General features: G+C 44.2%; 10 protein-coding genes across 16 annotated transcripts; 4 read left to right on the forward strand and 6 right to left on the reverse strand.

Annotated features, from left to right (window-relative positions):
* Positions 1–6: 6 nt before the first annotated feature.
* On the reverse strand, positions 7–2,506 carry BCIN_09g05110 (hypothetical protein). Of its 2 annotated transcripts, XM_024695199.1 has the most exons (9): positions 2,283–2,506; positions 1,946–2,198; positions 1,876–1,888; positions 1,754–1,814; positions 1,489–1,629; positions 1,212–1,385; positions 1,011–1,118; positions 785–937; positions 7–667 (listed from the first exon to the last, which is right to left on the reverse strand). In XM_024695199.1, exons 2-9 carry the CDS (start codon positions 2,020–2,022, stop codon positions 423–425), a joined length of 972 nt encoding a protein of 323 aa, XP_024550993.1. In that variant the 5' UTR covers positions 2,023–2,198; positions 2,283–2,506; the 3' UTR covers positions 7–422. The 2 variants fall into 2 exon arrangements, with proteins under 2 accessions (XP_024550993.1, XP_024550992.1); XM_024695200.1 differs by having other exon boundaries at positions 1,946–2,506.
* Positions 2,507–2,614: 108 nt separating this feature from the next.
* On the forward strand, positions 2,615–3,967 carry BCIN_09g05120 (hypothetical protein). The gene is made up of 2 exons (XM_001551657.2): positions 2,615–3,429; positions 3,534–3,967. Exons 1-2 carry the CDS (start codon positions 2,943–2,945, stop codon positions 3,689–3,691), a joined length of 645 nt encoding a protein of 214 aa, XP_001551707.2. The 5' UTR covers positions 2,615–2,942; the 3' UTR covers positions 3,692–3,967.
* Positions 3,968–4,070: 103 nt separating this feature from the next.
* Positions 4,071–5,370, reverse strand: BCIN_09g05130 (hypothetical protein). Its single transcript, XM_001551658.2, has one exon. It carries the CDS (start codon positions 5,196–5,198, stop codon positions 4,320–4,322), a length of 879 nt encoding a protein of 292 aa, XP_001551708.1. The 5' UTR covers positions 5,199–5,370; the 3' UTR covers positions 4,071–4,319.
* Positions 5,371–5,574: 204 nt separating this feature from the next.
* Positions 5,575–9,027, reverse strand: BCIN_09g05140 (hypothetical protein). 2 transcript variants are annotated; one of them, XM_024695202.1, is made up of 2 exons: positions 7,484–9,027; positions 5,575–7,429 (listed from the first exon to the last, which is right to left on the reverse strand). In XM_024695202.1, exons 1-2 carry the CDS (start codon positions 8,297–8,299, stop codon positions 6,107–6,109), a joined length of 2,139 nt encoding a protein of 712 aa, XP_024550994.1. In that variant the 5' UTR covers positions 8,300–9,027; the 3' UTR covers positions 5,575–6,106. The 2 variants fall into 2 exon arrangements, with proteins under 2 accessions (XP_024550994.1, XP_024550995.1); XM_024695201.1 differs by having other exon boundaries at positions 5,575–9,027.
* A 344-nt stretch (positions 9,028–9,371) lies between these two features.
* BCIN_09g05150 (hypothetical protein) lies at positions 9,372–12,476 on the reverse strand. Of its 2 annotated transcripts, XM_024695203.1 has the most exons (3): positions 11,756–12,476; positions 11,428–11,522; positions 9,372–11,368 (listed from the first exon to the last, which is right to left on the reverse strand). In XM_024695203.1, the coding sequence occupies exon 3, from the start codon at positions 11,170–11,172 to the stop codon at positions 9,964–9,966; it is 1,209 nt and encodes a 402-aa protein (XP_024550997.1). In that variant the 5' UTR covers positions 11,173–11,368; positions 11,428–11,522; positions 11,756–12,476; the 3' UTR covers positions 9,372–9,963. The 2 variants fall into 2 exon arrangements, with proteins under 2 accessions (XP_024550997.1, XP_024550996.1); XM_024695204.1 differs by having other exon boundaries at positions 11,428–12,476.
* A 2,526-nt stretch (positions 12,477–15,002) lies between these two features.
* Positions 15,003–16,444, forward strand: BCIN_09g05160 (hypothetical protein). 3 transcript variants are annotated; one of them, XM_024695207.1, is made up of 4 exons: positions 15,003–15,240; positions 15,472–15,571; positions 15,632–15,665; positions 15,891–16,444. In XM_024695207.1, exon 4 carries the CDS (start codon positions 15,903–15,905, stop codon positions 16,092–16,094), a length of 192 nt encoding a protein of 63 aa, XP_024550998.1. In that variant the 5' UTR covers positions 15,003–15,240; positions 15,472–15,571; positions 15,632–15,665; positions 15,891–15,902; the 3' UTR covers positions 16,095–16,444. The 3 variants fall into 3 exon arrangements, with proteins under 3 accessions (XP_024550998.1, XP_024551000.1, XP_024550999.1); XM_024695205.1 differs by having other exon boundaries at positions 15,496–15,571; XM_024695206.1 differs by having other exon boundaries at positions 15,499–15,571.
* A 272-nt stretch (positions 16,445–16,716) lies between these two features.
* On the forward strand, positions 16,717–19,069 carry BCIN_09g05170 (hypothetical protein). The gene is made up of 2 exons (XM_001551666.2): positions 16,717–17,406; positions 17,456–19,069. Exons 1-2 carry the CDS (start codon positions 17,084–17,086, stop codon positions 18,384–18,386), a joined length of 1,254 nt encoding a protein of 417 aa, XP_001551716.1. The 5' UTR covers positions 16,717–17,083; the 3' UTR covers positions 18,387–19,069.
* A 411-nt stretch (positions 19,070–19,480) lies between these two features.
* BCIN_09g05180 (hypothetical protein) lies at positions 19,481–21,929 on the reverse strand. The gene is made up of 5 exons (XM_024695208.1): positions 21,265–21,929; positions 21,141–21,209; positions 20,889–21,095; positions 20,389–20,834; positions 19,481–20,332 (listed from the first exon to the last, which is right to left on the reverse strand). Exons 1-5 carry the CDS (start codon positions 21,496–21,498, stop codon positions 19,762–19,764), a joined length of 1,527 nt encoding a protein of 508 aa, XP_024551001.1. The 5' UTR covers positions 21,499–21,929; the 3' UTR covers positions 19,481–19,761.
* Positions 21,930–21,988: 59 nt separating this feature from the next.
* On the reverse strand, positions 21,989–23,484 carry BCIN_09g05190 (hypothetical protein). Of its 2 annotated transcripts, XM_024695210.1 has the most exons (4): positions 23,102–23,484; positions 22,987–23,037; positions 22,062–22,934; positions 21,989–22,004 (listed from the first exon to the last, which is right to left on the reverse strand). In XM_024695210.1, the coding sequence occupies exons 1-3, from the start codon at positions 23,170–23,172 to the stop codon at positions 22,595–22,597; spliced, it is 462 nt and encodes a 153-aa protein (XP_024551002.1). In that variant the 5' UTR covers positions 23,173–23,484; the 3' UTR covers positions 21,989–22,004; positions 22,062–22,594. The 2 variants fall into 2 exon arrangements, with proteins under 2 accessions (XP_024551002.1, XP_024551003.1); XM_024695209.1 differs by having other exon boundaries at positions 21,989–22,934.
* A 26-nt stretch (positions 23,485–23,510) lies between these two features.
* BCIN_09g05200 (hypothetical protein) lies at positions 23,511–25,423 on the forward strand. Its single transcript, XM_001551668.2, has 2 exons — positions 23,511–23,969; positions 24,020–25,423. Exons 1-2 carry the CDS (start codon positions 23,712–23,714, stop codon positions 25,133–25,135), a joined length of 1,374 nt encoding a protein of 457 aa, XP_001551718.2. The 5' UTR covers positions 23,511–23,711; the 3' UTR covers positions 25,136–25,423.
* Positions 25,424–26,052: the final 629 nt, after the last annotated feature.

Genomic DNA, 26,052 nt, shown 5'->3' on the forward strand with positions numbered 1-26,052 from the left:
ATATCTTGTAATTGTAATGGTAATTATCCTATCTGATATAATCAAATCTGGTATCTTCTCTCGGCTGTAGTCCCATCCGTACAAGACCTGCAATTTTTCTAGATTCTAGATTCTAGGTTCTAGATCTCAAACTCTAGTATAGTATAGTAAAGTATATCTCCTATCTTAACCCCCTCGTGCTCTAACCTGTCTACAGCTACGGCTATAGCTCCCTACACATGATATCTCGCTCTTTCTTCTCCTAATCGTGAAATTTTCTTTCCCATGCCAAAGAGAACCACCCCGTCACGCACAAACAACTACTCCCAATTTGCAGGTTTCCATTCCAGCCACAGATCCAATGCCCCAACCTATCGATTGCTCACACCTACACATACACATACAGAACCACCACACCTCTACACATCTAAGACTCTACTTATCTACTCACTCTTATTCCTCTCATGCGCAGATATCTTTCCATTCGCGTGCAAATAACCATTTCCAAATCCATTCGACAGCAAATCGCCACTTTTTCCTTTCTCCTCCTCACCTCTTCCATTCCCGATTCTCCAATCTTTTGTTGCGCTTTTGCGGCTAGCTAAAATCAAACCCACAGGCCACGCGAAGCTTTTGCCTAGTTCTTGGCCTGCTTCTTCGGAGGTGAGGTATTCGACTAGTGCTATGACTATTTTTTCCGTTGTTAGATTTTGTGTGTTGTATACTTTGTTTCATCGCTTTACTGTACTTGCGATACACGGAGAAGAAGAGATCGAAAGAAAATGGACAATGAAAAAGGACATACAGATATAAGCACCAATCCCCGTCAAGATATGCCACCAGCCATGTAATTCCAATACAAAGGACCAAGGCATTCCCAACGAATGTTTCGTATCGGTGAGAGATTCACAAAACTGGTTATCTATATTCCAGAGGACGAAACCGGATACGAAGATTACTGAATATGTCAGTTAGAACTCTGGAAGAAGATCGTGTGACGTGGGAAGGGACTATGATGAGAATATACATACCACCTCCATATGTAACGAGTTTCTTAACCTGTTTCTGGACATTTACGTCTGCCACGCGGAGATTAATGATACTACGTGTTTTGATGCCTACGAATGCGATTTCGATACCTATTTACGATTCGTCAGCTGTTTGCTGCCCAACTTTGGTCGCAGATTGCAGGGGAAAAGGGGGAGGGGGGCGGAACTCGAGAGAAGTCTTACCGAAGAGAACGGGATGCATGAGAGTTTCGTCAGTAATACAATGCCAGGCTACGAATGTAACCATGAAGATGAATAAAGACACTCCCGATATAACTGTATATCTGAGTGATTTGTCATAAGTGAAAACTCGATGGACGACAGTAGATGTGGCGATCAACATGGAGGTGTCGTCGACTGAGATTTATTAGCATAAATTTTTATATTAGAAGGTATAAGATTGGAAATATAGGGGGATGAGTTTCTGTGACAAGGGGAAATAGAGATCGGTTACACCTACACCATTGTGTCCAGTCTTTATTAGTGGCATGGAACAGAGCACTGAGGAGACCTACTGCTGCGAGTCCGAGATAGGGCAGATTCCGCAGGATGGCATCTTGACGGTTAGAATTCGCGCGGATACCTTTGTAGGCGTAGTAAACTATGTATCGTTTTAGTATTGGCACTCCATCGGCTGTTGATGTAGAAAGGAACCTCGTGATTAAGCACGTGGGAAGATTGTTGGCAGGATACGAGAAAAAGGATGAGAAGAGGGAAGAATATACGGTATGTGATATTCGTGAGTGTATTTATAAACTCGGCGATATATGTGGTTATTATATGATCCTGAATTCCATCAGTCGACTGGTTTATGATTTATTTCATCATAAATAGAGAATCTCTATACCTCTTCGCAGAAACTACTCGATGTTAGCATGGTGAAGTGAGAGAAAATGGTACCAGGAAGATACACTTACTTTGTTTGCGAGTTAATCGTGCCCCAGTATGGAGGGTAGGGTTCCTTTCGATATGGTATTGACGGTATAGAAAACATTTTGGACTGGATGGTCGTCGTTGATCCAAAGAAATGTATGTGTTGAATACAAGTTGTAGCTCAACGAAAATCACAGTCCTTTTGAAATCGAAGAGAGCCGTGTCTTATCTTGTGAATGAATGCCAGGATACAAATGCGAGATTGCCTTGTGAGTGCGTAGGTTCTTCTTCCACAAACTTCGAAAGATATTCCCGAGAAATCAGATCAATATATTCTCAAACGTCAAACCAGTACTTAAAGTGTATGTAATGTATAGTTACCTGATCGATACGAGATATCTCATCATCTTATGCCCACGCCCACATTTCGAAATCTGGTTTCTGGTAAGTTGGATGGATGTACATATGTAGGCTGCTGCCCTTCTGCAAAAAAGAAAATGGAACGGGAACAGGTGGAGTAATTTGAACGTCATTCTCAATATGTACCAAAAGGATATTGCCTGAATGCGAGTTCACTACTGATTGATTGGCACGTATATGTTGTCACGTTTTATAGCAGGGGCTGGATCATATGGCTAATTATATGTCTCTGCATTTATAGATAATGACGATGTTGTTCATGCACACGCATACACACGTGTTGCTGTGGACTAGATTACCTTGTCATATTTGTATATTGTATTTGCATAGAAATATTGTGTGTGAAAGAATGCAGTGAGAGATAGATACATTCTGTCAGAAACGAAGATATACTTTACGTTTGTTTCCGTCTTGCCCGCCTTGAACAGAGCCACAAGCATTCCATCTAGAGTTCCAGAGAAAACATCCATCGGCAAACTCATCTCAAGATGTCCCGACCATGCAACCAATCACGGCACACTCCATCTCGCTGACCCCGTATCTTATCCTATTACCTCGGTTTAATTCTCCCCAAGCCATCGAACCAATACTAATATCACGTCCTCCCCAAAATCCGGGGAAATGTCCCCTTCTTCTTTCTCCCTCCCCAACATCGGAACTGCCAATATCACAGCCATCATCGCCACATCTTCCCTCTACGCTTACTTGATCGCACTACATCAACACCAGCAGAAAACATTGTTAGCCGACCAGGAACGTGAGCAAGAACGCGTACGGCTATCTCAATCGCAATCGCAATCGCAATCTCAGAGACAGAAAAGCCAAACACAACCTCCAAGTTCACGAGGAGGACACGCCGAATCGCAAAGTTCGAGTGGAAGTAGAACACGAAGATATTCTGAGAGTCAATCGCAGATTGGAAATCGAGACCAGAGACAATACAACAGTTCCACTCCCCAGCCCAATTCAAATACACGCACAACCACATACCGACCCCCCCCTTTCGCCAAAATGTCCAAAACCTTTTCTCCTTCCGAGGTTGCCGCTCACAAAGATGCTGAAAATGGCATGTACTTAATTATCGATGAGAATGTGTATGATGTTACCAGTATGTTCTATTTCCCCCCTTTCCCCAATTCTACGCCCCCTTTTCTCCTACGCGTATAATTACTTTGCCCCTTCAACCTACGGCTAAGCTAACCCCCTTTCCAGATTTCCTTGAAGAACATCCAGGCGGTGCGAAGATTCTCAAACGTGTTGCGGGCAAAGATGCTTCGAAACAGTTTTGGAAATATCATAATGAGAATGTGTTGAAGAAATATGGGGAGAAATTGAAGATTGGAGCGGTGGGCGAGAAGGCTAAGTTATAGATTGATAAATTTTTGAGATGGTTGAGAAGATGACTGGATTGGAGTTTGGGTATTGGAAGTTTGGGCAAGGGCAAAGGGGGTGGGGAGTGCAAGCAGAATGTTGTGGAGGAAGTAGATATCGGATGATTATATACATGCATGCCCATGAGATGAGATGAGATGAGATGAGATGAATTGGGATAATAGAAGGTAACAAGAGATGAGAAGAGAAGATATACGCATACCTGGTATACATACATCAGATGTGTATTGTAGAAAGAATGAGTTCAATAGACAATTTTCGTTCCCTGATCATGTTATTATGTCGTTTGCTGGATTATGAAATCTAGAGCTAGAAAATGAATGTAAAAAACACCCACATCAAGTGATGGAAGCGAGCTGGGGGTTTGAAAATTCCTCGTCCTGGGTATTCTGTCACTACCTAGGTATTACTGATTTTTCAGTATGAAAAGAAAACTCTTGTCATTATTCATGTTTCCCTTCCCTTTCCCACCCTCTCATCCCATGGTTATCCATGAATCTCATCCGAAAGCACCGCAATCTCACAACTCATTCTCACAAGAGTTATCTTGCATTTCTGTAATTATAATTCATCACGTCCTATTTCCCATCTCCACCACCAAATCACCTAACACATCAATCCCCCCAGCATCAACCCCCCACCCAATCCCATCGCTAACGGCAGTCCCGCTCCCCCTCCATACCCCCTCGCATAGCCCCTATTATACGGCATCCCCGGTCTTCCATACGCACCCATTCCCATCGCATACGGACTTGGTCCAAACGCACCTCCGCCAGGCATAAATGGATTATACCCATATCCACCCGCAGGATACATACCCAATCTCGTAGTTCCCGCACCCGCCATTCCGGAGGACGGATAATAACCTCCAGCATTTCTCGGAGGTTCAATATACACATCTTTGCCCTCGCGATCCTTGCCCAGTAACTGTGGCTCGCCTGTCTGAATCGCCCTGCGCATTGCGTCGCGAATGGCTTGGTGTCGTCGATACATAGCAGCTTCTTCTTCCTCTCGCTTTTTGCGTCGGGCTTCTCGTTCCGGATGCGTGGAATTGGTTAGTTTGTCTTTCATTTTTCGACCCAGTTTGTGGATTCCGCTGGGATTTTGCTCGTTGGGACGGGCGTTCTGAGAACGTGCAGGAAGTGCAGAGTCATCATCTGTGCTTTCGGCTTCGAGGTCGGCGTCGCTGGGGACTCGGTGCAGACCTTCTATTTTTTGACGTTCATTGGGTGGGAGAGAAGAGAGATATTCGTCGTCGTCGTAGGGATGACGCCAGATGGAGCGGGGAGGCGTTTGTCTGGTGTCGACGAAAAATTGATGGTCACTTTCTGTGTCGTATTGACGGATCCAGCCAGGAGGAAGAGCGCGCGCTTCGTCTTCCATAGAACGGCGGCTTTGGGGAGGAATACCACTTCGGGTTTTGTGGGGATGGTTGGGAGTGGCACTCTCGGTGTAAGGTGGTGGTGGTTCGTTGATATTAGACATTGTGATGTGATGTGAGATTGTATTGTTTAGAGATAGGTATCTCAAGCGCTCTTGATGCTCGTATGTAATGATTGTTTTAGGTTTCGTAGGATTTTAATCTGACAGGTTTCAATCATGCAAACTTGTATTGAATTTCCACAATATATGTAGCAGCAGTTCCTCGAATTTGACCTTACCCCAAACTTGTCTGGGGCAAATGCTCCGAATGACGTCATTAGTAAGTACTCTCCTGCGGCCACTCACTCTGCACCTATCAATTTATTTATCAATCGCACTCGCCACAGGCATAGCCATTAACGGCGTTTACTAATCAGACAGTTCTGTGGGCGATACTGTGGCGGTGCAACATAGCCAGAAACAACAAGGACAAGAATCGTGATGATGGATGTGTGCATTTTGTACCACAGTATCACGAAATCGCAACCGCAACTTAAGCTTCCTCACTTAACCTTAGGGTTGCTTTTGTGTCGAGAAACACGCAGTAGATTTCAATCAACGTATTTCTCAACGGCACGCTGAAGACAACCAGTCGGTATTACTGGCTCAAGGTAAGAGGAATTGGGCAGAAAGTTGCACCAACTAATTAGGATATCAAGGCGTTTGATTCCCTGTGTATGGGATTATATCATGCGATCCTGCTGATACGGATCTCATACTATCACTTTCTGGCTGGATATGGAAGATTCCTGTTTGTATACACAAGTACAAATGGGAACCTCTGCACTCTTCGTCGGATACTAGTTTGCAACGGCAAGCCAGAAACTTTGAAGTCTCCACTCCAACTCCGGCTCACACCAGTGAGCAAATTTGGACGAGTCGACCCATCTTGTCAATGGAAGAGTAGGAGCTGGTTCAAGCTCCCTTATGATAATACTTGATATTCTCTAAACTCGATTTCGTGTGGCACTTTACTCGAGACAGATACGCTGCCTTGTACATTTTTGAGCAAGATAAAATTCATAATTGAATTTTGAAGGCAACGTTTCCTCAGCAATTAAAGCTCCCTCAACGTTGACGAATATAGGCCTCAACAGTGCTTCTATCCCCAAGCAGCCGATCCTTGTGAAACTTTGATCGCTTTTTCGGAGAACTATTACGCTGCGAATACTAAAAGAATCCTCACTATCAAAATAATATTTTTTGTCTTTTTCGGCAACAAGAAGACCAAATATTTGATCATCCACTTCAGGCTCCATGTACAGCTTTGAGTGAGTTACGGCGAACAAGCCCGGGGAAACCTCAAATACGACATGGTGGTCTGAGGTCTGGACATCTAGGTTTAGAAACTTGCCAGTTCCCCGTGATTGCTTGTCGCCGTCAACAATACTTTGGGTTTGTTTTTGAGTGGCGAACTTGAGTGTGACCATTGGGCCCGTCACATAAAGACGCCTTGTTTTCTGATCGCAGGGATCGATCAAGTTGTCTGGAAACTCGAGAAGTATCGGTGCGTATTTCGAGTCGGTGGAACTATATGCACTGGAATCAAATTCATCCCTAAACTTGATACCCCCCTCCCATCCAGACCATGACCAACTAGGAAAATCTATTCTTCTTCGTTTAGGACAATTTAGATGCTGCCAATCTAGCATTGTGATGCCTGTTACAAGAGGCAACCCCCAGATGTGACTGGGAAGGGAAGCAATGCGCGAAGCCGAGCTCATAGTTGACGGTGCTTCCGAGCACGGAGAGATCGGTGTTGTTTTTTGTCGTTCATACTCCGCAAAGACACCAAGGAAGGCATCGAGGGAATCTTGGGGGTAGGATAGGTTTCGTCGAGTGTACTCAACAATTCGGTCTTGGAGCTGGGTATATTCTCTCAGTGTGGGTGCAAAAAGTGTTTGCAGAAGATGATAATCGCGCATGAATGCTGCTGCATTAGGAGGGGTAAGCTGCTGCACAGATTCTTCACAGTATCTGCCTCTGCAGTGATACAGCACTCCTCTGTCAGTAAAAACAAGACACCGTGTTGATAGTAGACCCTCTTGGTACGTCCAGCCTCTCTGTGCCCAGGTGGATGCCCTGATAGAGTCGAGAATGGACGGCAGCTCTAAAAAGGTGCATCCACTAACTTTGGTCTCCATCTGGACTATACGAGGAATAGTATTTATTCCAGGCAGTCCATCAGCAGCCGTCTTTCCAGCGGCTGCAATTATAGTTACATGAGCCTTAGAATAAATTTCATCCATGGAACGGATCAGTCGGTGTTTATCTGAGTCATTCTGCGGAATGCACTATATTGATTCTTTAGCGATTCTTGAACTACGAAGGTCTGGTTGGCAACTCACATATCTGTCAGCCCAAAGAAACCTTAGACCTAGCTTCACGGTGACCTTAATGGCGTCCTTGATCACAGCTGGTACTTCGGTGCTAGTGGTGTGTACACCTCCCCAAACGTAAGACAAAGCGACGTAATGAGTTGATTTGGGCGCGGAAACGAGCGAAATGGTCGTAGAATCAGCCAGACAGTCAATGAAAAGAAGTCCAGGCACAAACAGCGATTGTGTACTAAGGCAATCCGCATGCTTTTGGCAACATTCTGAGATGGCGTCTCGTATCCAAGTAAAATTATCGATGAATAGTGGGATTTTGAAGTGTGCGGGGTCTTTTCCGGGACCAAGCAGCGCAATATATCGATTGCCCTCCGAATAACGCGGTATACCCCTACTTTCATACCAACTGATAATTTGTAGAAGTGCAAGACTTTCTTGAGGGAATACCGGGGGTTTAATCGCCACTTGGCTTTCAAGGGTCGTGACTAAAAGTTTGTGGACACCCATCAGATCGAGATCGAAACCGTTGATCCTATACTCATCTTTTAAGATGGAAAGAGTCCGACAACCTCTACACTTTGAATATTCCAGCTCGTTGTAACTCTCATCCAGACTCCGAACGAAACGCACTGGAGTATCACTGCGAACATCGGTATAAGGTCGTTGACGGGCAAATTCTGGTGGCAGCGGTCGCTCAGCTAGATCTTTCCAATCCACCCGTCGACAGTCCAAACATAGCGAATAGTCTCCGAAACATATATTTTTAGCCCGTCTGTAAAAAGTCGGAATGTAGCGACTCGTCTCCGAACGACATCGCTCTAATCCACCCATCGACAGTCCAAACGTAGCTAATCGTCCTTGAAGGACCCCTCCAATCGACAATTTCGTTTGATAATTTCTTCTATTTTTGATCCTTCTTACGACTATGCCGAAAGGTGTGTTAAAGTATGTCTTATTATACACGCAAGAAAATAATACACAAAATATAATGGATTGATTTTAACAGCCTCGAGGAAGTCAGTAGTCTCGAAGGGGGGTCTTTGAAATTACAAAATGTGGAAAATATTTATGACCCTGAAATCTGTGTGGAACAACACGTTCAACTCGTGGCGTACTTTTGAGGTAATTGCCGATGGAAGGTTTGTATTGGACCGCATGCGTTGTCGATGGCGTTTAGTTGATTGGTAGTCCATTGCTCTCACCTGGGGCTTTGAGTTCACAGCCTTATCGTGCCTTGAATCTATCTTTTTGCCAGGGCTATGCACGTATGTGACTGTGATTTGATACTTTGTGAATTCATGTTCATTTCCAAGTTGACATGGATACGTGCCATTTCTAATTTCTTTGTGTGGATGTATATACCGCGTTTATATTTAAATATATGACTGCACGAACTCTATCAGATGAACTGCTCTTTGGCATTGGAGAAGATGTGCTTACAATACGAGCTTGAGAGATCGTACCAATACTGTCATTATTGTATATCAGCAGCGATATAGGAAGACTTAGTAGATAGCACAATAACACAATACATATGTTTTAGTGTAAATGATAGAATCTCTCTCTCTCTCTCTCTCTCTCTCTCTCTCTCTCTCCTATACAAGAAGAAGAAGAAGAAGAAGAAGAAGAAGAAGAAGAAGAAGAAAATAAAAAAATAAAAAAATATAAGCAAGCGAGAAAATTGGGGAGTTACTCCCCCACTTATAAAGCACCAGACTTGTAGACTTGCGGTGCATCGAGTGGGTAGCATGAAGACTACTTCGATATTGGGGTATAGGATGTAGGATATACATAGTATACCCAGTATACACATCCACACATTCACAAATCGCGCACTCCCTACACTACTAAGTAAACAACCAGACAATTCAGCAACCCCCCCACCCCCTTCCCCCCTAAAACATGTCAAAAAGAATCAAGTCAGAGAGGTGATAGGTATAACATTTTCTGTCCGCTATGGTAACTATCCAAATACCCCTCGTCCATTCCCACACACACAGGTTAAGTAAGTAAGTGAGCAGTAAGTGATTCAGAATCTCAAAGCCCCATTTGGGCAACACTTCTTTCCTTCTTTCCCTCCTTTCTTCATTCCTTGCTCCCTAGTATTCTAGTCATAATTCGTGCATCCATCCATCCATTTCTCCAACCAACCAACCAACCATTGCTAATCCAAGAACACGTAAAAACTGCCAGCAAACCCATCCATCCATCAATCAATCAATCAAGCCACCAATCCATCATCTTCATCACTATCGCGATGAAAACCCAAAGAAAGAAAATCTATGATACCCCAAACTAACAAACAGACAAACAAGCAACTCGAGAAGCGCTCTACAAATTTGTATGTCTTATCGGTATTCCAAAAAAAAAAAAAGTGTGTATGGGTTTCTTCGTTCTCCAAAAACCCCAAATAGCAGTAGAACCTCCATCCATCCATCCCTCCACCCATCCTTATCAAAAAAACGCCAGAATTGAATTGTAGTAGGTAAACCAATTTACACTAGGTCTCCAATTTGCAAAACTCCTATAAGTTCGAGATCATCCATGACCGCCAGGATAGTGTTCTCAGAGTATGCGCAGCTCTTTTCCGAGCCGGATTTTATGTACATTTCCTTTGCAGCAGCGACTTCAGTCTCCGCTGGAATGGTAATCCATCTTGTGCTTGGAATCATCAAGCCGTTGATAGAAGAAGCTGGCAAATCCATATCGGATTTTCCAAGCTGTTTGATGGAGCGAGGTGGGACGACGATGTCTGTGCCACATCTCGCCCACCCGGATTGGGATCCATAAGCTTTGATAAGAAGATCTGCTCCGGTGTTTGGTCCGTTGCCTAGATCTGGCATGTCGGCGAGACAAATGGCGATATCGGATACTTTTTGGGGTGGTTTGAAGGCGGCGCCAATGGCACCGCCGGGATGGTATTTGGAAAAGATGGTGGAAATGTTTCCGTGGATTTCTCGGGCAATGACTAGAGCGAGAGCATCTCCTACGGCGATTGCCATCGTGGTAGATGTGGTTGGGGCTGCACAGCCAAATGATACTGTTTCTGGTTCAAAGGTGGGTGCTGGCAATAGAATAGTCTTTGGTCGACGTCTGATGATTTCGCAATTGGATCGATGTGTGTGGCCGGTCAGGATGATCATTGGGAGGGATGGATCGAGGTGAGGAAGTAACTCAAGTAATTCGGGGGTTTTGCCCGAGAAGGATACTAGGAGGATGGTATCGTATTTGGTGATAGCTCCAAGATCTCCATGGACAGCTTCGGTGGCGTGGATAAAAACGGCTTGGATAGCGACACTACGCATTGTGGCGACGAGTTTCTGAGCAATATAGCCACTCTTCCCTACACCGCAAATGACAAGCTTTCCTCTTTCGCCGATGGATCTTTTAATCGCATCCACAGCATGATTGAATCCATCTCTTGCGACTGGATCGGTATCATATAGCATGGTTAATGATGAGAGTGATGTAGCTTCTGTACTAAGAACATGGACTGCTCTCGACAAGCGTTGGCTAAAGGGTGGACATCCCTCTTCTATCTCTAGGGGGGTCAATGACATCAGGTCGTCCAGTGGAGGAGGAAGTTCGTCGCATGGTGTACTTGGAGTTGGTGGTGATGGGGGAGCTGAAGCCGGAAGGCAGGTATGAGGTGTAGAATTGAGAAGGTACACCTCACTGTTTTGAACAGGGTGATCGTAAGCCATTGTTGGTATGTGAGGGAAGAAGAAAGGATAAATTTAAATAAATAGTGCGTGATGGTATGATATGATATGATGTGATCTGATATTAAGCTTCCAGAGCTGGTTGGTGGTTGATAGACGTTGAACAGCTCCACTGCTTTGAATAAAGGTTTGTATGGCTTTGAAAAAACAAATCAAGCTAATGTCCGATATGAGAGGTCTTAATTAAAATTGTTAGCCAGAACAAATAAGGATAGGGACTTCAATAACTTTTTTTACCTTTCGAAATTCGTCGGATGGCCTGGATTATATTCTAGAGTGATATGGTGGACGTGAACGAGTCTAACGAGCTAGAGCGTGGGTAGGAGTTATGACTAGGATATCTCAGACGATAGCTCCACGTAATGGGAAGTTTCGGTGCTTCAAATAGAACGAAAAGTGAATCGACGTTTACGGATCATTCTGAAAGCATTGTAGAATGGTGCCATAGGGGGGGATTTGGATATAATAAGAGACGAACAAGGTTTGTGTAACAGGTGTTGTGGATATAGTCGATGGGTGGACGACTGTGAAGGAGAGAAGAGAGGAGGGGGAGGGGGTGGAATACCTTTATTGATAAACAATTTGCAAGGGGGAACCGCTTAGGTGAGGATGAGAGAGTACTGAGCACTGAGCACTGAGCAGTGGTGCACTTTAGAGGTGGGCCGTGGTTTAAAATTGTCTTGTCTTGATATCGGTATACTAGGCACTAGGTAGTCTCGCCGGGACTGCACAGTCTGTCTGTCTGTATGTACTTGATAAATTCGATGGATAAGAATACGATTTCTTCGATCTAAATCGATGACCGAGGGGCTTGAGATTAGTTTTTAAATATGATTAGGATCTTGCCGTTCCTGTCTAGACGAGCTCTAGCTAGGTATGGAAGCTAGAGAAGAAGCACAGAAGATGAATGGACTACGGATGGCAGGGGAGTGAAAGAAGCTAAAAGGAAAGCCGACGATTAGACTTTCTAAAGTAGGTACTGGGTACATCATGCATGGTAGTAGTTGGTAGCGGTAGGTAGCAGTCGTAAGTAATAGTTAGTTAGTAGTACCTACAACTGTGAGTAATAGTTGGATGGCATGTATACTGCAAAGTAGTTTATCTAGGTATATCGGCATTGTTGTTAATGGGGTAGATCCAAGTCCCATGTTTTTCGTATTGATCTTGTTAGTATCATCGATTGCCGGCAATCTCTAATCAGATATTGTACATCTAGCTTTGACGATAAAGGATTCCTTCCGATTTGAGTCGATTGACTAGCATCCTTATTTATCGAGTATATAGTCGTATTCCGGTAGCCGATTACTAGACAGCTAACGAGTACCTAGTCTTCTGGTGTAGATTACGTTACAAATCACAATAGCAACCTTTGATGTGAGTAGAATTGAGGGAGTTTAAGTTGGTAGATACAGCATAGGTAGGACCTACCTATCTATCGACCTGCTTCCTCCTCACTCACTCTCTTCACTCCCTAGCTCATGCAATTTCTCTTTTACGTCGTTCCAGCACGCAATTTTTACCCTGGTAAGTTGTCACTGCATTCGGACCCTCAAAATTCCGTGATGTACCCAGTCCTGAGGATTTCTTTGGTCTCTAGTCTCTCGTTTGAAAATTCCTTTGTCCACTATTTCCATTGTGCCGATGCTCAGGATTCTCCAGTAATTTAAACATGACACCGATGTCTGCGCCGTGATTTGTTGTAATCTACTCACCCAGCGTCACACTATACTCGATGCGATTTGCTATAAAGTCATAGCCTCATAGAGTCCATGGTGATTGATTACAAAGGATGGAAAAGTGGTGATGTTGGGATTCCTAGTAATTCCGATCACAGGATAAAAATGTTGTGCTTTCGTAGTCCGGGGTTTGTAGCATTTCCGAGGCGTGATTGATTGTACGATCGATGATAGCAAGTACTTAACTTTCTTACTTACACGAGTACGAAATCTTACATGCAGATGTGGAATGGGGCTACGCTGCTGGTATCAAATCATGTCTGATTGAGAGGATGATAGAGATTGGTCGATCAGTCTGCCTCTGCCCACCCACCTAGTACCGTCTTACCTGATTGATAGATGGATAGATGGATAGATAACTGCATTCATCCAAATTCCTCTTAGCTCTCAAATGCAAGGAAAAGAGTTCCCAGATTTTGTTTGCAGAGTACCTAGTTAATAGCTTCTTGGCTGTATGATATTTTGGGCTCTTGAGTCTTGAGATCCTTGAGGTACGCGCGAGTTCCCCTCCCCTTCCCTTCCCACCTCTCGGTTTTGATGCTCTTCCCTCCAGTCTTCGGACGACAAGAATCGATGTGCTTTGACACGTGCCGATGCTATCAAACCTTCTAGTAATACAATGTGGACCAATGTTTGCGAGTTCTGATAACGATTTGAAGTCATGGCAATTTTGGCGACAGGTCCTAGGGCCTTGAGGCAGGTATTATCGAGACACCTTACATTTTGGGAATCAGATATTGCTGCCGGCCAAGGTTCGCAAGGTTGAGATGGGTGTCCGCGTCGGTGTCGTGTCGGCTAACGCGTGAATTTGAACTTTCCTGTTGACTTGAGACTTGACCTTATACGCACATAGAAACTTTAGCCATGATGATGAATCAAACCCCCATCGTGCAATTTCATACAGCAGTGGGATTCGCATTGGGGTTAGGATTGGCATTGGCATCGACATCTACATCAAACCTTGTGCTTAAACTTGCCTCGAAAAGATTTCGAGAATCCACTTTTGCTTCTTCTCGTGCTTCTTCTTCTATTTTCACCTCCGTGGTGTCGCAACATGAAATCCCTTATCTTTCCCGTTCGTCGTAATCACAAACCCGTCATCCCCATAATTCCGAAGCAGATTGCCTCTCTTCTCTCGGTTCTCTCACATCCCAAATGTTTGAGCTTCTCGTCGTTCAGACTCCCTTCGATATGTTGGAACACGATTTATGGAGTCGAGAAGTTTCGAAATCGCCAAGAGAATAAAAGAAAATGCATTCATTCCCTCTCTCCACCACTCCACCACACCATTGCTGCATTTTAATTACGACGTGAGCCAGGTACGGAACTTCAGGAATCGGGTCAGGGAAGAATGACATTCTCCATCGATTTGAAGAAGGGGGTGGGTTTGATGATAAGATCGAGTTTGATGACAAGGCAAGATAACAGATCCAAAAATATCCCTTGTTGTGTGTGATGATCACAAGGAATATGAACCCTAGCCATTCAAGTGCCGAGGGACGGTGGGATCACATGACTAGGAATCTCGTGACATCTATCGTCTTTCATAACGTGACCGTTGGTGCTCCCTAGGCATGGATGGTGGTGTCTTTTGGTGACAGAACCAGTCGATTCCAAGCCAAGTCGAGGATGTTGACGCGTTACAAAGACTGTCGAGTCTATAGTATTGACCGTCGAAATGTTGAGAGTATTGAGGCTTTGGAGGGATTCCTGTCATAGCATATGATAAGAAGCTCAATTGCGCCCGTTAACGGCGGTGATACTGCAGATTGGACCGAGTCAGTCAGATCTAGACGAAGAATCGACCATGCCGAGAATTCGAGAGATTGCATACGATGGTCGCGCTGGCACTGGATACTGTACATGATGTGAAAATCAAAAATACCTCAGGTACACACAAAAGGCGAGTTCTATGGACAAAGCTACCGACACACGGATGATGGCTGTCGTGTCGTCGGTATACATCAAAGCTGCGTATCAACTGGCTCTGGGGAAATCACAAAGTAAAATAGATGTCAGTTGACTTGGAAATATGAAGATAACAAGATGGAATTTATAATGCCATTCAATCCTTGAGAATTTGGTGTTCCTGGTGTTTCTGCTCCGAAAGCAGCGACTTTGGTGACTGAAGAAGGAGAATTGATGTCGTTTGCAACTTCTTCATCTGTTCGTGATTCTTCCGACAATTACACAAACCACGAAAAGCCCTTACTTCCCTTGATATTCTCTTGTCTTCAAGAAAAGACATCTCATCAATCTTCACCGTTCAATAGATCACCATTGCGCATACTTCAGGACTTACAACATCTGTCAGGTATGTCTCAATTCTTGTGCATATATTTTAAATTCTTCATTATTCCCCCGCCTTTTCCCCATATGAGAGATGGACATGTCGACTTTGTTGTCGCGAGTCATCTAAGCGTCAATCTTGAGTTCCACAATTGCACCACCACAATCTCTGCATCTTTTCAACGTCTCCGTCCTTCTATATACATGATCGCTGGTCTCCAGATGGTCTCCTTTATGGAAATGCTCACCTTCATAGATGCCATGAATTGACGACTCATAGCAGATCGATTGACCAAACAACCACTCTTTCATCACGAGCATTGATCATCAGAATATCTACGAGACCATTCTTCAACGTGAGTAATACTCTCGCAGATACCCTTGAAGGTTGAACCTCTCTACTAACCCTTGCACAGTACTCCATTCATTTCAATTCAAAGCATTGAACCAGTGAGTAGCACCTTTCTCCTTACACCTACTGGAGCACTTGCGGCAAGACTGCCACCACACCGAGTCTGCGCTTTCCTATCCAAATATATCGGAATATTGAGCACCTTTTTAGGGGTCAAATTGACAATGTTGATATTTCACTTGAAACCGCTTTTCAAAGTGAAGACTTGATTTGAACTTTCAATCATTGAACCCTGAGCTCTTGACTAACGTATTGATTTACAGTACCCGATCAAAATGGCAACTATCCAAGTCCGCGAAGCTACACAACAACTAGTTAAGAGACAGAACTGGGCAGCTCGTGAGCCTGGTGTCATTGTTGTCTTCGCCATAGTCTTCATCGTCGCATCTGGACTTATCGGTCTTCAAATATCTCGATGGATCTCTCGCCATAGGGAAAAGCAAGCAGCAAAGCGTTCAATTGTTTGATCAAAGCATTCATGACAATACGAAAAGAATTATAAAGCATGTGGATCTCGTCATCTCAAGGGGTGGGGCGTATAATGTCGATCTCCAGCTTTATTGTAATAATGTGTAGAATCGTGAGGAGGCTTGGGAGTCGACGCTTAATCGGCAGGATCCCATTGTGTTGCTGTGTTGCTAAAGGGGCTGAGGATGAGCTCTTGATTTATCGCTCTATTCGATAATTCAGACATGAGGTCCAAATACTTACTCTAATCAATGGTCATCATGTAGCATCACGTTTTCGCTAGCTCTGATACGTTTCGATATGGGATTTGCGAATGTTCAAAGAGAGCCTAAATGTTAAGAACAGGTCACTTTTACTTACCTACTTTCTTGAAAAAATTCAATCTTACCAAACGGTTTCCTTAAGGGAAGTCGAAAAGTCTTGTTTGTCGTCATGATAAAAGCCAAGAAAAATGGGGCAAGGTCCCTGCACAACATTATATGCTCCGATTGCCTTGACGGTGTCAACTACTGAAGATCCACGCAAGAATAAGTAAGGAGCGGCATGAATATATTTGAACTCATTCCTTCAGTGCGAGCAAAAAGGAACCCTTTGCAAAGCCATTGATCTTCACTCAGCGCTGCCAAATTATCATCTCGTATGTCATTCTATCTCAGCTAGGATTATGTTGTATTCCAAATCATTCATGACGATATCCCAAGACTTTTCTAGCATGAAGGGCATGACAAGACCTAACGGTTTCCCTAGTGAGGGGGGTTAGCTGTCAAAGTTTGGTGATCATTTACCTGCAAGCTGCTTAGTCGCACCAGGTGGTGAAAATCATGGTGGTACTACTTGTATTCAATCTCTCGGCCCGCAGATCGCAATTAGTACAACACATTTGATATGCGGTGCCTATATTACCACCAACGGCCTCTAACGGTTTCCGACTTCTTTTCCTTTCCCCTTAACTACCATTTATTCACTGTCATAATTTTTAATCATAATCATGCTTAAACTCTCAGTTGCTGTCGTAGCAGCTAGCTTGGGCTTCATTGAAGCCAAGTCTTGCACAGATATCTCCATTCCAATTTCCATTAATGCTCGAAATGGAAACTTCAATATCCCACCTCTTTCTGATTCCATTGCCGTAACAAAATTTGCACAAGATTTTCTGAGAAGTGGGCAAAATTACAGTGCATCTATGTTATCAGGATTCACTACGGTAACTGGCCAACACAACATTGCTGCGACTGTTTGCGTACCAAGCCAGTCGAGCAACAACTCTGATTCATGGCAATTCCTTACTCATGGACTTGGCTTTGATAGATCGTAAGTACAGAACTGCACTTTCACATATACCTACTGATTGTGTGCATAGGTACTGGGACTTGCCATTCAACAACTACAACTACTCATACGTGGATGTTGCTGTTGATCAGTATGGCTATAGCACTTTAGCCATTGATCGCCTTGGAATAGGTGAATCCTCAAAAGCTGACCCAACATCAATTATCCAAGCACCTGCCGAGCTTTCAGCAATTGTAGAAGTGACGAAATTGCTACGTGCAGGCACTTTGCCAGGCGTCGAGATCTCGGAACCAAACAAGATTGTCCATGTCGGTCATTCTTTTGGTTCAATTCTATCATATGAACTCGCTTCGGCATACCCAAATATCACAGACGGACTCATTCTCCAAGGATTCTCCCTTGACGGTTCCGCTGTACCTCAGACATTTGCAGGATTCAACATCCAATCCGCATCCGTAAATCAACCTTACAAATTCGGCCCTCCTTCCATCGCCTCTCTTTTCGGTTCTGCAATCTCTCAACTGGAAAGTACCTTTAGCAAAATCGGATGTTTCTATACCGCCGGCGCAAACAAGGATACAGGTAACATCTACGGCCAAGATCTCGCCGATGGCTATCTCACCTGGGCCAATCTTGGCGCTAACCAATTCAACTTCCTCGCGCCCCCATACTACGATCCTAAGATCGGAGAATATACCGAACAACACAAAGAACCCTTTACTACTGGCGAACTTCTCACCCTGGCTGCGCAACCGGCTTCCGCGCCGGAGTTTGAGGGTCCGGTTCTTGTGGTGACGGGAAATGAAGATGCGATTTTCTGTGGTGGTAATTGTATGGCTGGAGGAGGAAATGTGCTGGAGAATGTGGGAGAGGCGTTTCCGAAGAGCAGCGAGTTTAGAGCGCACGTGCAGATGGGTTGTGGGCATGCGGTTAATGTGCATTTTAGTGCGGGGGTGGTGTATCGGGTTATGAATGAGTTTTTGGGGGAGCAGGGGTTTTAGATTTGGGGGAGAGGGAAAGGGAGGATGGGGGGTGAGGAAGTTTGGGGGAATTGTGGGTATGAGAGGAGGTGAGGTGAGGCGATTACGGGACTAGTTATTTATTTGTGTATGTATGGTCTTGGGGTTAATTTGTAGTCTGTAATGAATTATGTCAAAGTGGAAGTGGAAGGTATTATGCTTGGGCTTGTGTGTTGGGTGTGTGTGTGTGTGTGTGTAATATTCGATTGTGTGAGGGGTTGATCGGTGGTTATTGATGATCATGATCTCTTTTTTTTCTCGGATGAAGGGGAAGGGAGATGGGAAGGGAGTGCGTATGATTATATGGGGATTGATAATTATTGTGTATATAATGATTGGTGATTGTTGATTAATAATTGATTAATTGTGGTTCTTGAAGAATTGGATTTGTAAAGTTTGCTGTGGAGATTGGATCGGTAGTTGATGGATGGATGGATGGATGGGTGTTTAGATATTATTATAACATATTTGGTAAGTTTATATGTTTATGTATGATGAGTATATAAGTAAGTGTATGGAGTATATAGGGTCTATTGATCTAGAGAAGAAAACAGGGGATCTAAATGGGAGATTGAGATGGAGATGGAGGTGGGAATAGAGAGGAATGGATAATATGGACTCGAATTGAGATTGAGATTGAGATTTCGTTTTGGTTTTTGCGATCAATGTTGAGGGCGGGGGGCGAGGGGCGGGGGGCTGAGAGTGAGAGAGGCGGCGGTGATATAGTGGGGATTAGGATCATGCGATTTTCTTGATTTGAGATGGATCTGGGATGTTGAGATGTGGTTCGTTCGTGTAGATACGAGGAAGGAGACTCTTAGAGGAGCGGGATATGTGTGAAGGGGATGTATGAAGGTGGAGTAACGATATTTAGAGGTGGGGGTTATTTGATGGAGGAGAAGAAGAGGAGAAGAGAAGAGAAGAGAAGAGAGGAGAAAAGAGGTGAGGTAAGGTAAGGTAAGCAAGAAATGATTTTGATATGTGATTTCGAGTGTAGTGGTTGCGGATCGATAGCGGATTGAGGGATGCATATGGTACATGATTCAACGAGAAGAGAGGGGAAGAGAATGATTTTTTGTTAAAGAATTGATGTCTATTTGTCTATCTCATCTATGTGAATGAATCGAGGGTATCTATCCTGAGACATTATCGTCTATAATTCCTTCCTCAACATTCGTATTTGAAAGCTGAGGTTTCCTCTCACCATATACTGTTCTATAGATCTATCTTGATCGCTCAATCCCATACCTCATATCTAATAGCAAAGGTAGATCTCTAAACGAAGTTACAAGAAATAAAATGGTCAAGAGGAGGTAAGTTGGGTCTATTGCGGGTATCGTTCATGCTGCGTCTGACCTCATACCTTGTACCTAAATCCTCTCTGACCCGCCGCTACCGTTCCCTCATTGACAGCTCCATCTACCGCCTCTCCCCTATCCAGCTTCTTATTCAATTTCACTAGCATCATCCTCAACGCCAACGCCGAACACATCGCCATAAAGATCATTCCGCAATTAACACTCATCGCGACCACGTATCTCGGGCCCGCACTGCTGGGATACATATAACTTGAATAAATACTACTCGCATTACTCACCGCATTAATGAAGGCCAAGGCCACTGCTCTTTTGGCAGGAGGACGTGGCAGCGTGTTGGAAATCCATGCGAGGGCGACCACGAAACCGGTATAGCAGCCGGGAACCATAAGCATCATGGCGAGGTAGCGGGGAGCAAGGGTTGTGGTTGTGGCGGCGAGGATGAATGCTACAAAGGCGAAACAGAGAGGAATGACAACGTGGAGGAAGCGTTCGCCGGTTTTATCGGCGTGCCACGCGTTGAACATGGAGGTGAAGAGAGCGAGGACGTAAGGAGGAGCGGTGAGAAGGAGAGATTGAATACGGTTGTATTTTAGGGTTGCGACGACGGTTCTGGGATATGTTAGACTCTGATTTTCTCGGATTGTATCAATCATTGGGAAGCTTACGGGAAGAAATTAGTAACGGATGCAGCTGAAACAATACCAAACAAGATTAAGACTAGGACATAAGTCTTGATATCTGTGAATGCGAGTTTCAAGCCGTGCTTGAAAGTTTGCTGATGGCTGTCCACCCAATCGTCCATGCCCACATCCTCTTCCAAACGCCAAACAGCCAATTCTCGTTCCCGGTCCGTCAACCAAGCAGTGGTGCGCGGAAAGTTGGGAAGGATAAAGTAGGCAGAAGCAGCAATAACAACGGTGACTGATCCTTCGATAATGAAAAGCCATCTCCAGGCTAGAAGGCCATGGACTCCATCCATACCACCTGTGATACCTGCAGCGATGAGACCCGAGAAAGCTCCGCTAATGAGGGATCCAGAATAAAGGAGTGCAGTGCGCAAACCTAACTCCTTGCGGGTATACCAACATGAGAGGTAGTAAAGACAACCGGGCTGTGTAGTGTTAGGACTCATATGTATCAAATCGCCACATGCATTAAAACTTACAAAGTAAGCAGCCTCTACGAAACCGAGGAAGAATCTGCACACAAGCAGACCAGCAAAGTTCTGGGTACCAGCTGTTGCAGCTGATATCACACCCCAAATCATCATTGCTCCCGGAAGATACATTGCTGGTTTACCTATTTTATTCAAGAACAAATTGGAGGGGATCTGCATTAGGAGGTATCCCACGAACAGGATACTCACACAAGTCTATGAATATTAGCTTTTGGTACCTATGAAGCCTTTACTGCATACCTGATATTGATCTCCCACTAAATTCAAATCTTCCTCCATTCCCGCTAACCGCGCTGCTGCAATATTGTTCTACCCTGATTTAGTAATCATCCAACATATATGGTTATTAGAGTAATTAACACACCCTATCTAGATAATTCATGATATACATCAAAATGACCATAGGCAACAATCTCAGATCGATTTTCCTTTTGAGTTTGAATTCAATTTCGACGCGTTCTTCAGGAGACAAGGCGGCGATCCATTCTGGCGGTTCAAGAACTCGAAGACCGGGATCTATTCTCGCAGCTGATGTCGTCGAATCATCCTTATTAGCATCTTCTATATATTCCAGCTGTGCCTTGACAGTGGACGCCATAGTCTCGTTGCTTGAGTCGGTTATTGTTGTATTTTTGATATAGCTGACTCGAAGGCTTCTTCTGATATCGGATCTGTGGTTGTGTCACCTACACTAATGCTGGTGTGAGGTACTAAATGTGCCACAGAGTTGAGATCTTGTGATAAATGTTTAAATACAAGAGAAGCCAATTTAAACTTTGATGTCGCAGACAAAAGCATACAGAAATGATGAAGGCGTGATGAAATACGATCTAGATAGAGAGAATGCTTTCTAATCATTAGCATACTTTCATTGGGGGGTAAAAAGTGAATTATGCATGACAGGTCAGAAGGCATCATGATCATCAACATCTAACACCTGTATATGCAGTCATTATGCCTGCTTTGGTAGTATTGCTTGCTTATCAGTGCCTGTCACATTGCCTCTCTTGCTATTTCACTGGAGAACTCTGCGGGGGAGGAAGGGTAAAGCAACGATCAGTAACATGGGACATCAGTGCCGACGGGAATGCGGGGGTTGTTGATCTTACTGGGGAAGTTAACCGAGGACTCCGCAATTTAACCGGATTCTCTATTACCTACTTGAACTCTCTTTTGGAAATTTTTGATCTCTGATCTTCTCTTGAATTGTTTCCCCTCATTGCCAAGAGTGCAAAAGTGGAAAGTGCAGTGAGTGAGTCTACCGTCATATCCCGCTCCAAGAAACTCTCAATGATTTGGTACAATGAGATATGCCAGCTTCTCAGCCAAGCCAACATATCATGATGATAAATTGAACTAGTAACGCGTGTATCTATCCCGAGACTAAATGGACTAGTATGTACATATGGATATTACCATACATGCGAGGTTTCCCCAAATTGATGCTAATCGGCAGTATCTACTTTCATTGGTTCGGAGTTTAAGCAAATAGCGAAATTTCCGTTTTAGCATTCCCATTACATCGGTACACTTAGCAATGGCAACGGGAGTGTAGTGAAATGCTTCTTTCCTTGTATCGAGAATTTTGCGTTATGATCTGTAGAACGGTTTGTGTTGGTTCATCTTGGCAGCCTGACCTACGAGGCTAATTGGATGCGTGAATTGACGTAAGATCAGAGCATTTGTTGAGATTATTAAAGTTTTGGCTGTGGTTGGAGGATCTTTCGGAGTCCTTGTTTGATTGTGTCGTTCATACCTCGCGTTGCTGGTCTGCCAGTCTCTCTGTCAACAAAAACGTGAATAATTTCACCCACCGACTTGACTTCCTCGACCCCTCTCTCGAATAAACCGATTTCGTAAGTAACACTGCTATTCCCAAGCTTGTTGACACGTAGAGCTAGATCAGCGACAGCTGGAAATGCAATTGAACCAAAGAAATCACCATGGGAGTGCACAACTAGGCCGTACTGAGACGAGGTGGGTGGGTGTAGACCACAATGTTCGATAAGATATGAGTTTACGATTGAATCGTACCTTTCTCGAGACTTAGCCATAGAGTATACCCAGCGTTCTCGGTGGGACTTACAGGAAGTTGTAAATGCTGTTATTCATATGATCATACATATCGTTATCAGACCTCCAAATATTGTGTCAGTTCATTGCGATCTGCGTCAAGACGTGAAGACGTGGAGATACCATACCAGCGTGTTCTATATTCCAAAACGTAGCCATAATCCTCTCGTCTTCTCCTCTTAAGCTCCTCGTGTGACATGTTGAGTAGTACCTGGTTTCTTTTATCAAGATATTAAAGGGGATATATTAGGAGTGAGAGGTTTGGAAGGGATGAATTTTGAAAAGGAGAACGCGATGAGGAGATTTGTTGTCAGCCGAGGTATATTTGAATGTTCCAGTAACCTAGACGACTGACTCCAAAACAAACTGTGATGCTATGGGAAATAATGGGCATTAAAAGCGAAGGATTTTCAATGTGAGTTCATATCATGCGCCGAAATGGATCTTCTCAACTCTGGTTTGAGAGGTTCTGGTCCCTGGGCACTATGTATGTCAACAGGAACAGGAGGTCTAATAATAAGTACTAGCTACCGCAATGGTCAAATTGATATTGATGATTGACGCTACACACCGCCTTGGGCAGAACATAATTTTCTAAATTGATCTGGACTTGCGCATCATAATTTCGATAAATCGTTCACCAGATAATAGTTGTATTATCTCTCACATTGATTTCAATCCGATCAAGTGGCTCCTTCACCTCGAATTATTGCGCTTTTGGCCCGTAGGGCTGGAAGAATGAATCCTACCATGGCACTCGTCGAAACTTCCGCTGGGTACCCTCCCGTGGAAGAGAAGAAACCATTTGAAGAACCCCCCGCAGTCGTGGTTACACCTTCCGATCCATGGCCGCGACCATATTATTTGGATAATGGGTTACGCAGAGTCGCGCCGTACCATTTCACCTACAATACATACTGCAAACAAAGATGGAGAGGAAGAGAAATATTGGATATATTTTCAAGCGAATTTCGAGATAGGCCAATAGAATACTACGTGCGTTCGGCATGGTTCAAAATAATAAGACGTCGTACTGACAAGCGTAGAAAGATGCCATGGAGCGCGGAGCTATCGCTGTGAATGGAAAACCCGTCGAGTCAATTTCACAAATTATCAAGAATGGAGATGTTATATCACACACCTTACATCGACATGAACCTCCCGTTACAGCTCTGCCAATATCGATCGTACATGAAGATGAAGATATTATTGTCATCAACAAGCCTTCCGGTGTTCCCGTCCACCCAGCTGGTCGATATAATTACAATTCCGTAGTTGAAATTATGAGGGCTGAGCGCGGCCATGGCTGGAACCCACTACCGTGCAATAGATTGGACAGACTGACCAGTGGTATCATGTTCATTGGAAAACACGCCAAGGCCGCAGAAGCACTAAGTTTACAAATATCAGGGCGCACTGTCAGAAAAGAATACATAGCACGAGTAAAAGGAAAGTTTCCAGATGGAGAAGTAGTGTGTGATATGCCAATTCTGCAGATATCACCAAAATTGGGGTTGAACCGTGTGAGGGCAAATGGTAAAGCCGCCCGCACGGTTTTTAAGCGCCTTGCATATTATCCTCCAGAACAGGCTCACGACAACCCCGAACAGACAGAGCTAGACAAGACGAGACCACCAATGGCAAAGGAAGGCTACTCGATCGTTAGATGCCTTCCAGTCACTGGCCGTACGCATCAGCTCAGGGTTCATCTACAGTTTCTAGGTCATCCTATTGGCAACGATCCTATATATTGCAATCAACGTGTATGGGGAACGAGGCTCGGAGCAAATGACTCAGATGCAACTCAGGATACGGATGAAGACATTATCACTCGTCTTTCGAGGATGGGCAAGTCAGAAGTCGCTGACGCTGTAGCCTACCATGATGAAATGGTAGACGAATACAACAAGAAGAAAGCCGAGAAGATGTCCGGAGAGCTATGTGAAGTATGCCAAACTCCATTATATACCGACCCTGGTGAACAGGAGTTGTCTCTATGGCTTCACAGTCTTCGTTACGAAGATGCTGGAGGATCTTGGAGCTATGTGAGTCCTCTCCCAGCCTGGGCTTTACCCCCTGACGGTATGGATGGACCAACCGAAGTTGGAGGTATGGAAGAATTAGTCGAGGCAGTTAAAGAAGACAACCCCGAAATTGCATGAGCTACCACACCTTGAAATTTAAACCTATTATCGACCTTATTCCAATGTGTTCTTCTGGATTTACTTGGCCATGTACCAAGAGAATCTATTCAGGTCCATGTTATACATACCATAGGGAATATCGACATCCTTGATCTAACTCTTTTTGACCCTTTCCATTGTATATCACGGAAGACGGGTCGTCCTTATGTGGGTACAGGAGGTATAATTGTCTAAAAGAGGTAGTACGAGAGCTGATCCCCTATGCCCCGCTTAACTAGCTAATCCTACTGAAAGAATTCCTCCTCAATTTTCTATCACTTTGATTGCAGGTTCTAGTGAGGGCGATAAGATGTTGCTATCAATCTTCCGGGGATTTCCTAGTAATGCCGCGGAAGATCGAGCTGGCCCCAACGCCCACGTGTGATAGCGCACGGATTCGGGAATGCCGATCTTTGATTCTGTGAATTAATTTTGATCCATTTGTGAAATTCGTTGAAGTTGAAGCACTTTGAAACCCTGGATCCTCAGAGAGACCTCGGGAAGTCTCAAGAACTGACTGTTGTAGTTGCAGTGACTACGGTCCATGAATTACTGGCTATTAGCATTGTTATCATCCGCTGACTACGTAAACAAGTACTCGAGTGCTCATGTATTCTCGAATGCTCACGTATATACCCTCGCCCAGGCATAACATCGATATTCTGTTTGCGGGGCCACTAGGTATTGAAATGTATGTATTTGTAAATTCTCCAATAATTTGATTTCACTATACCGTCACAGCCACAGTCAACGCTAGAAGAGCTACTAAATGATTCCAACACTAGGGGGCTATTGCATTGTTAGTGCTGAAAGACCTAAGCCAATTTGAGGGCTTGAGTCCCGGTGAAGTTATAAGCCGATGCGATTTTCGTGCGGAATGTCGAGCTAATCAATTA

Source organism: Botrytis cinerea, chromosome 9, assembly GCF_000143535.2.
Source record: "Botrytis cinerea B05.10 chromosome 9, complete sequence".
Taxonomy (NCBI): Eukaryota; Fungi; Ascomycota; class Leotiomycetes; order Helotiales; family Sclerotiniaceae; genus Botrytis; species Botrytis cinerea.

Coding starts and splice junctions, on each gene's coding strand:
- BCIN_09g05180 (XM_024695208.1), bottom strand. CDS start 21,498: ATGGCGTCCACTGTCAAGGCACAGCTGGAATATATAGAAGATGCTAAT. Junction 21,096..21,140: donor TAGTGGGAGATCAATATCAG/GTATGCAGTAAA, acceptor TAATATTCATAG/ACTTGTGTGAGTATCCTGTT. Junction 20,835..20,888: donor TCGTAGAGGCTGCTTACTTT/GTAAGTTTTAAT, acceptor AACACTACACAG/CCCGGTTGTCTTTACTACCT.
- BCIN_09g05110 (XM_024695199.1), bottom strand. CDS start 2,022: ATGTTTTCTATACCGTCAATACCATATCGAAAGGAACCCTACCCTCCA. Junction 1,630..1,753: donor ACTCACGAATATCACATACC/GTATATTCTTCC, acceptor AACGATACATAG/TTTACTACGCCTACAAAGGT. Junction 1,386..1,488: donor TAAAGACTGGACACAATGGT/GTAGGTGTAACC, acceptor AATAAATCTCAG/TCGACGACACCTCCATGTTG.
- BCIN_09g05160 (XM_024695205.1), top strand. CDS start 15,069: ATGTCGTTTGCAACTTCTTCATCTGTTCGTGATTCTTCCGACAATTAC. Junction 15,241..15,495: donor GGACTTACAACATCTGTCAG/GTATGTCTCAAT, acceptor GACGACTCATAG/CAGATCGATTGACCAAACAA.
- BCIN_09g05190 (XM_024695210.1), bottom strand. CDS start 23,172: ATGTCACACGAGGAGCTTAAGAGGAGAAGACGAGAGGATTATGGCTAC. Junction 23,038..23,101: donor TTGGAATATAGAACACGCTG/GTATGGTATCTC, acceptor CAATATTTGGAG/GTCTGATAACGATATGTATG. Junction 22,935..22,986: donor AACAGCATTTACAACTTCCT/GTAAGTCCCACC, acceptor GTCTCGAGAAAG/GTACGATTCAATCGTAAACT.
- BCIN_09g05150 (XM_024695203.1), bottom strand. CDS start 11,172: ATGGCTTACGATCACCCTGTTCAAAACAGTGAGGTGTACCTTCTCAAT.
- BCIN_09g05140 (XM_024695202.1), bottom strand. CDS start 8,299: ATGGGTGGATTAGAGCGATGTCGTTCGGAGACGAGTCGCTACATTCCG. Junction 7,430..7,483: donor TTCTTTGGGCTGACAGATAT/GTGAGTTGCCAA, acceptor GAATCAATATAG/TGCATTCCGCAGAATGACTC.
- BCIN_09g05170 (XM_001551666.2), top strand. CDS start 17,084: ATGCTTAAACTCTCAGTTGCTGTCGTAGCAGCTAGCTTGGGCTTCATT. Junction 17,407..17,455: donor GGACTTGGCTTTGATAGATC/GTAAGTACAGAA, acceptor TTGTGTGCATAG/GTACTGGGACTTGCCATTCA.
- BCIN_09g05130 (XM_001551658.2), bottom strand. CDS start 5,198: ATGTCTAATATCAACGAACCACCACCACCTTACACCGAGAGTGCCACT.
- BCIN_09g05120 (XM_001551657.2), top strand. CDS start 2,943: ATGTCCCCTTCTTCTTTCTCCCTCCCCAACATCGGAACTGCCAATATC. Junction 3,430..3,533: donor GAATGTGTATGATGTTACCA/GTATGTTCTATT, acceptor CCCCCTTTCCAG/ATTTCCTTGAAGAACATCCA.
- BCIN_09g05200 (XM_001551668.2), top strand. CDS start 23,712: ATGAATCCTACCATGGCACTCGTCGAAACTTCCGCTGGGTACCCTCCC. Junction 23,970..24,019: donor ATAGGCCAATAGAATACTAC/GTGCGTTCGGCA, acceptor TGACAAGCGTAG/AAAGATGCCATGGAGCGCGG.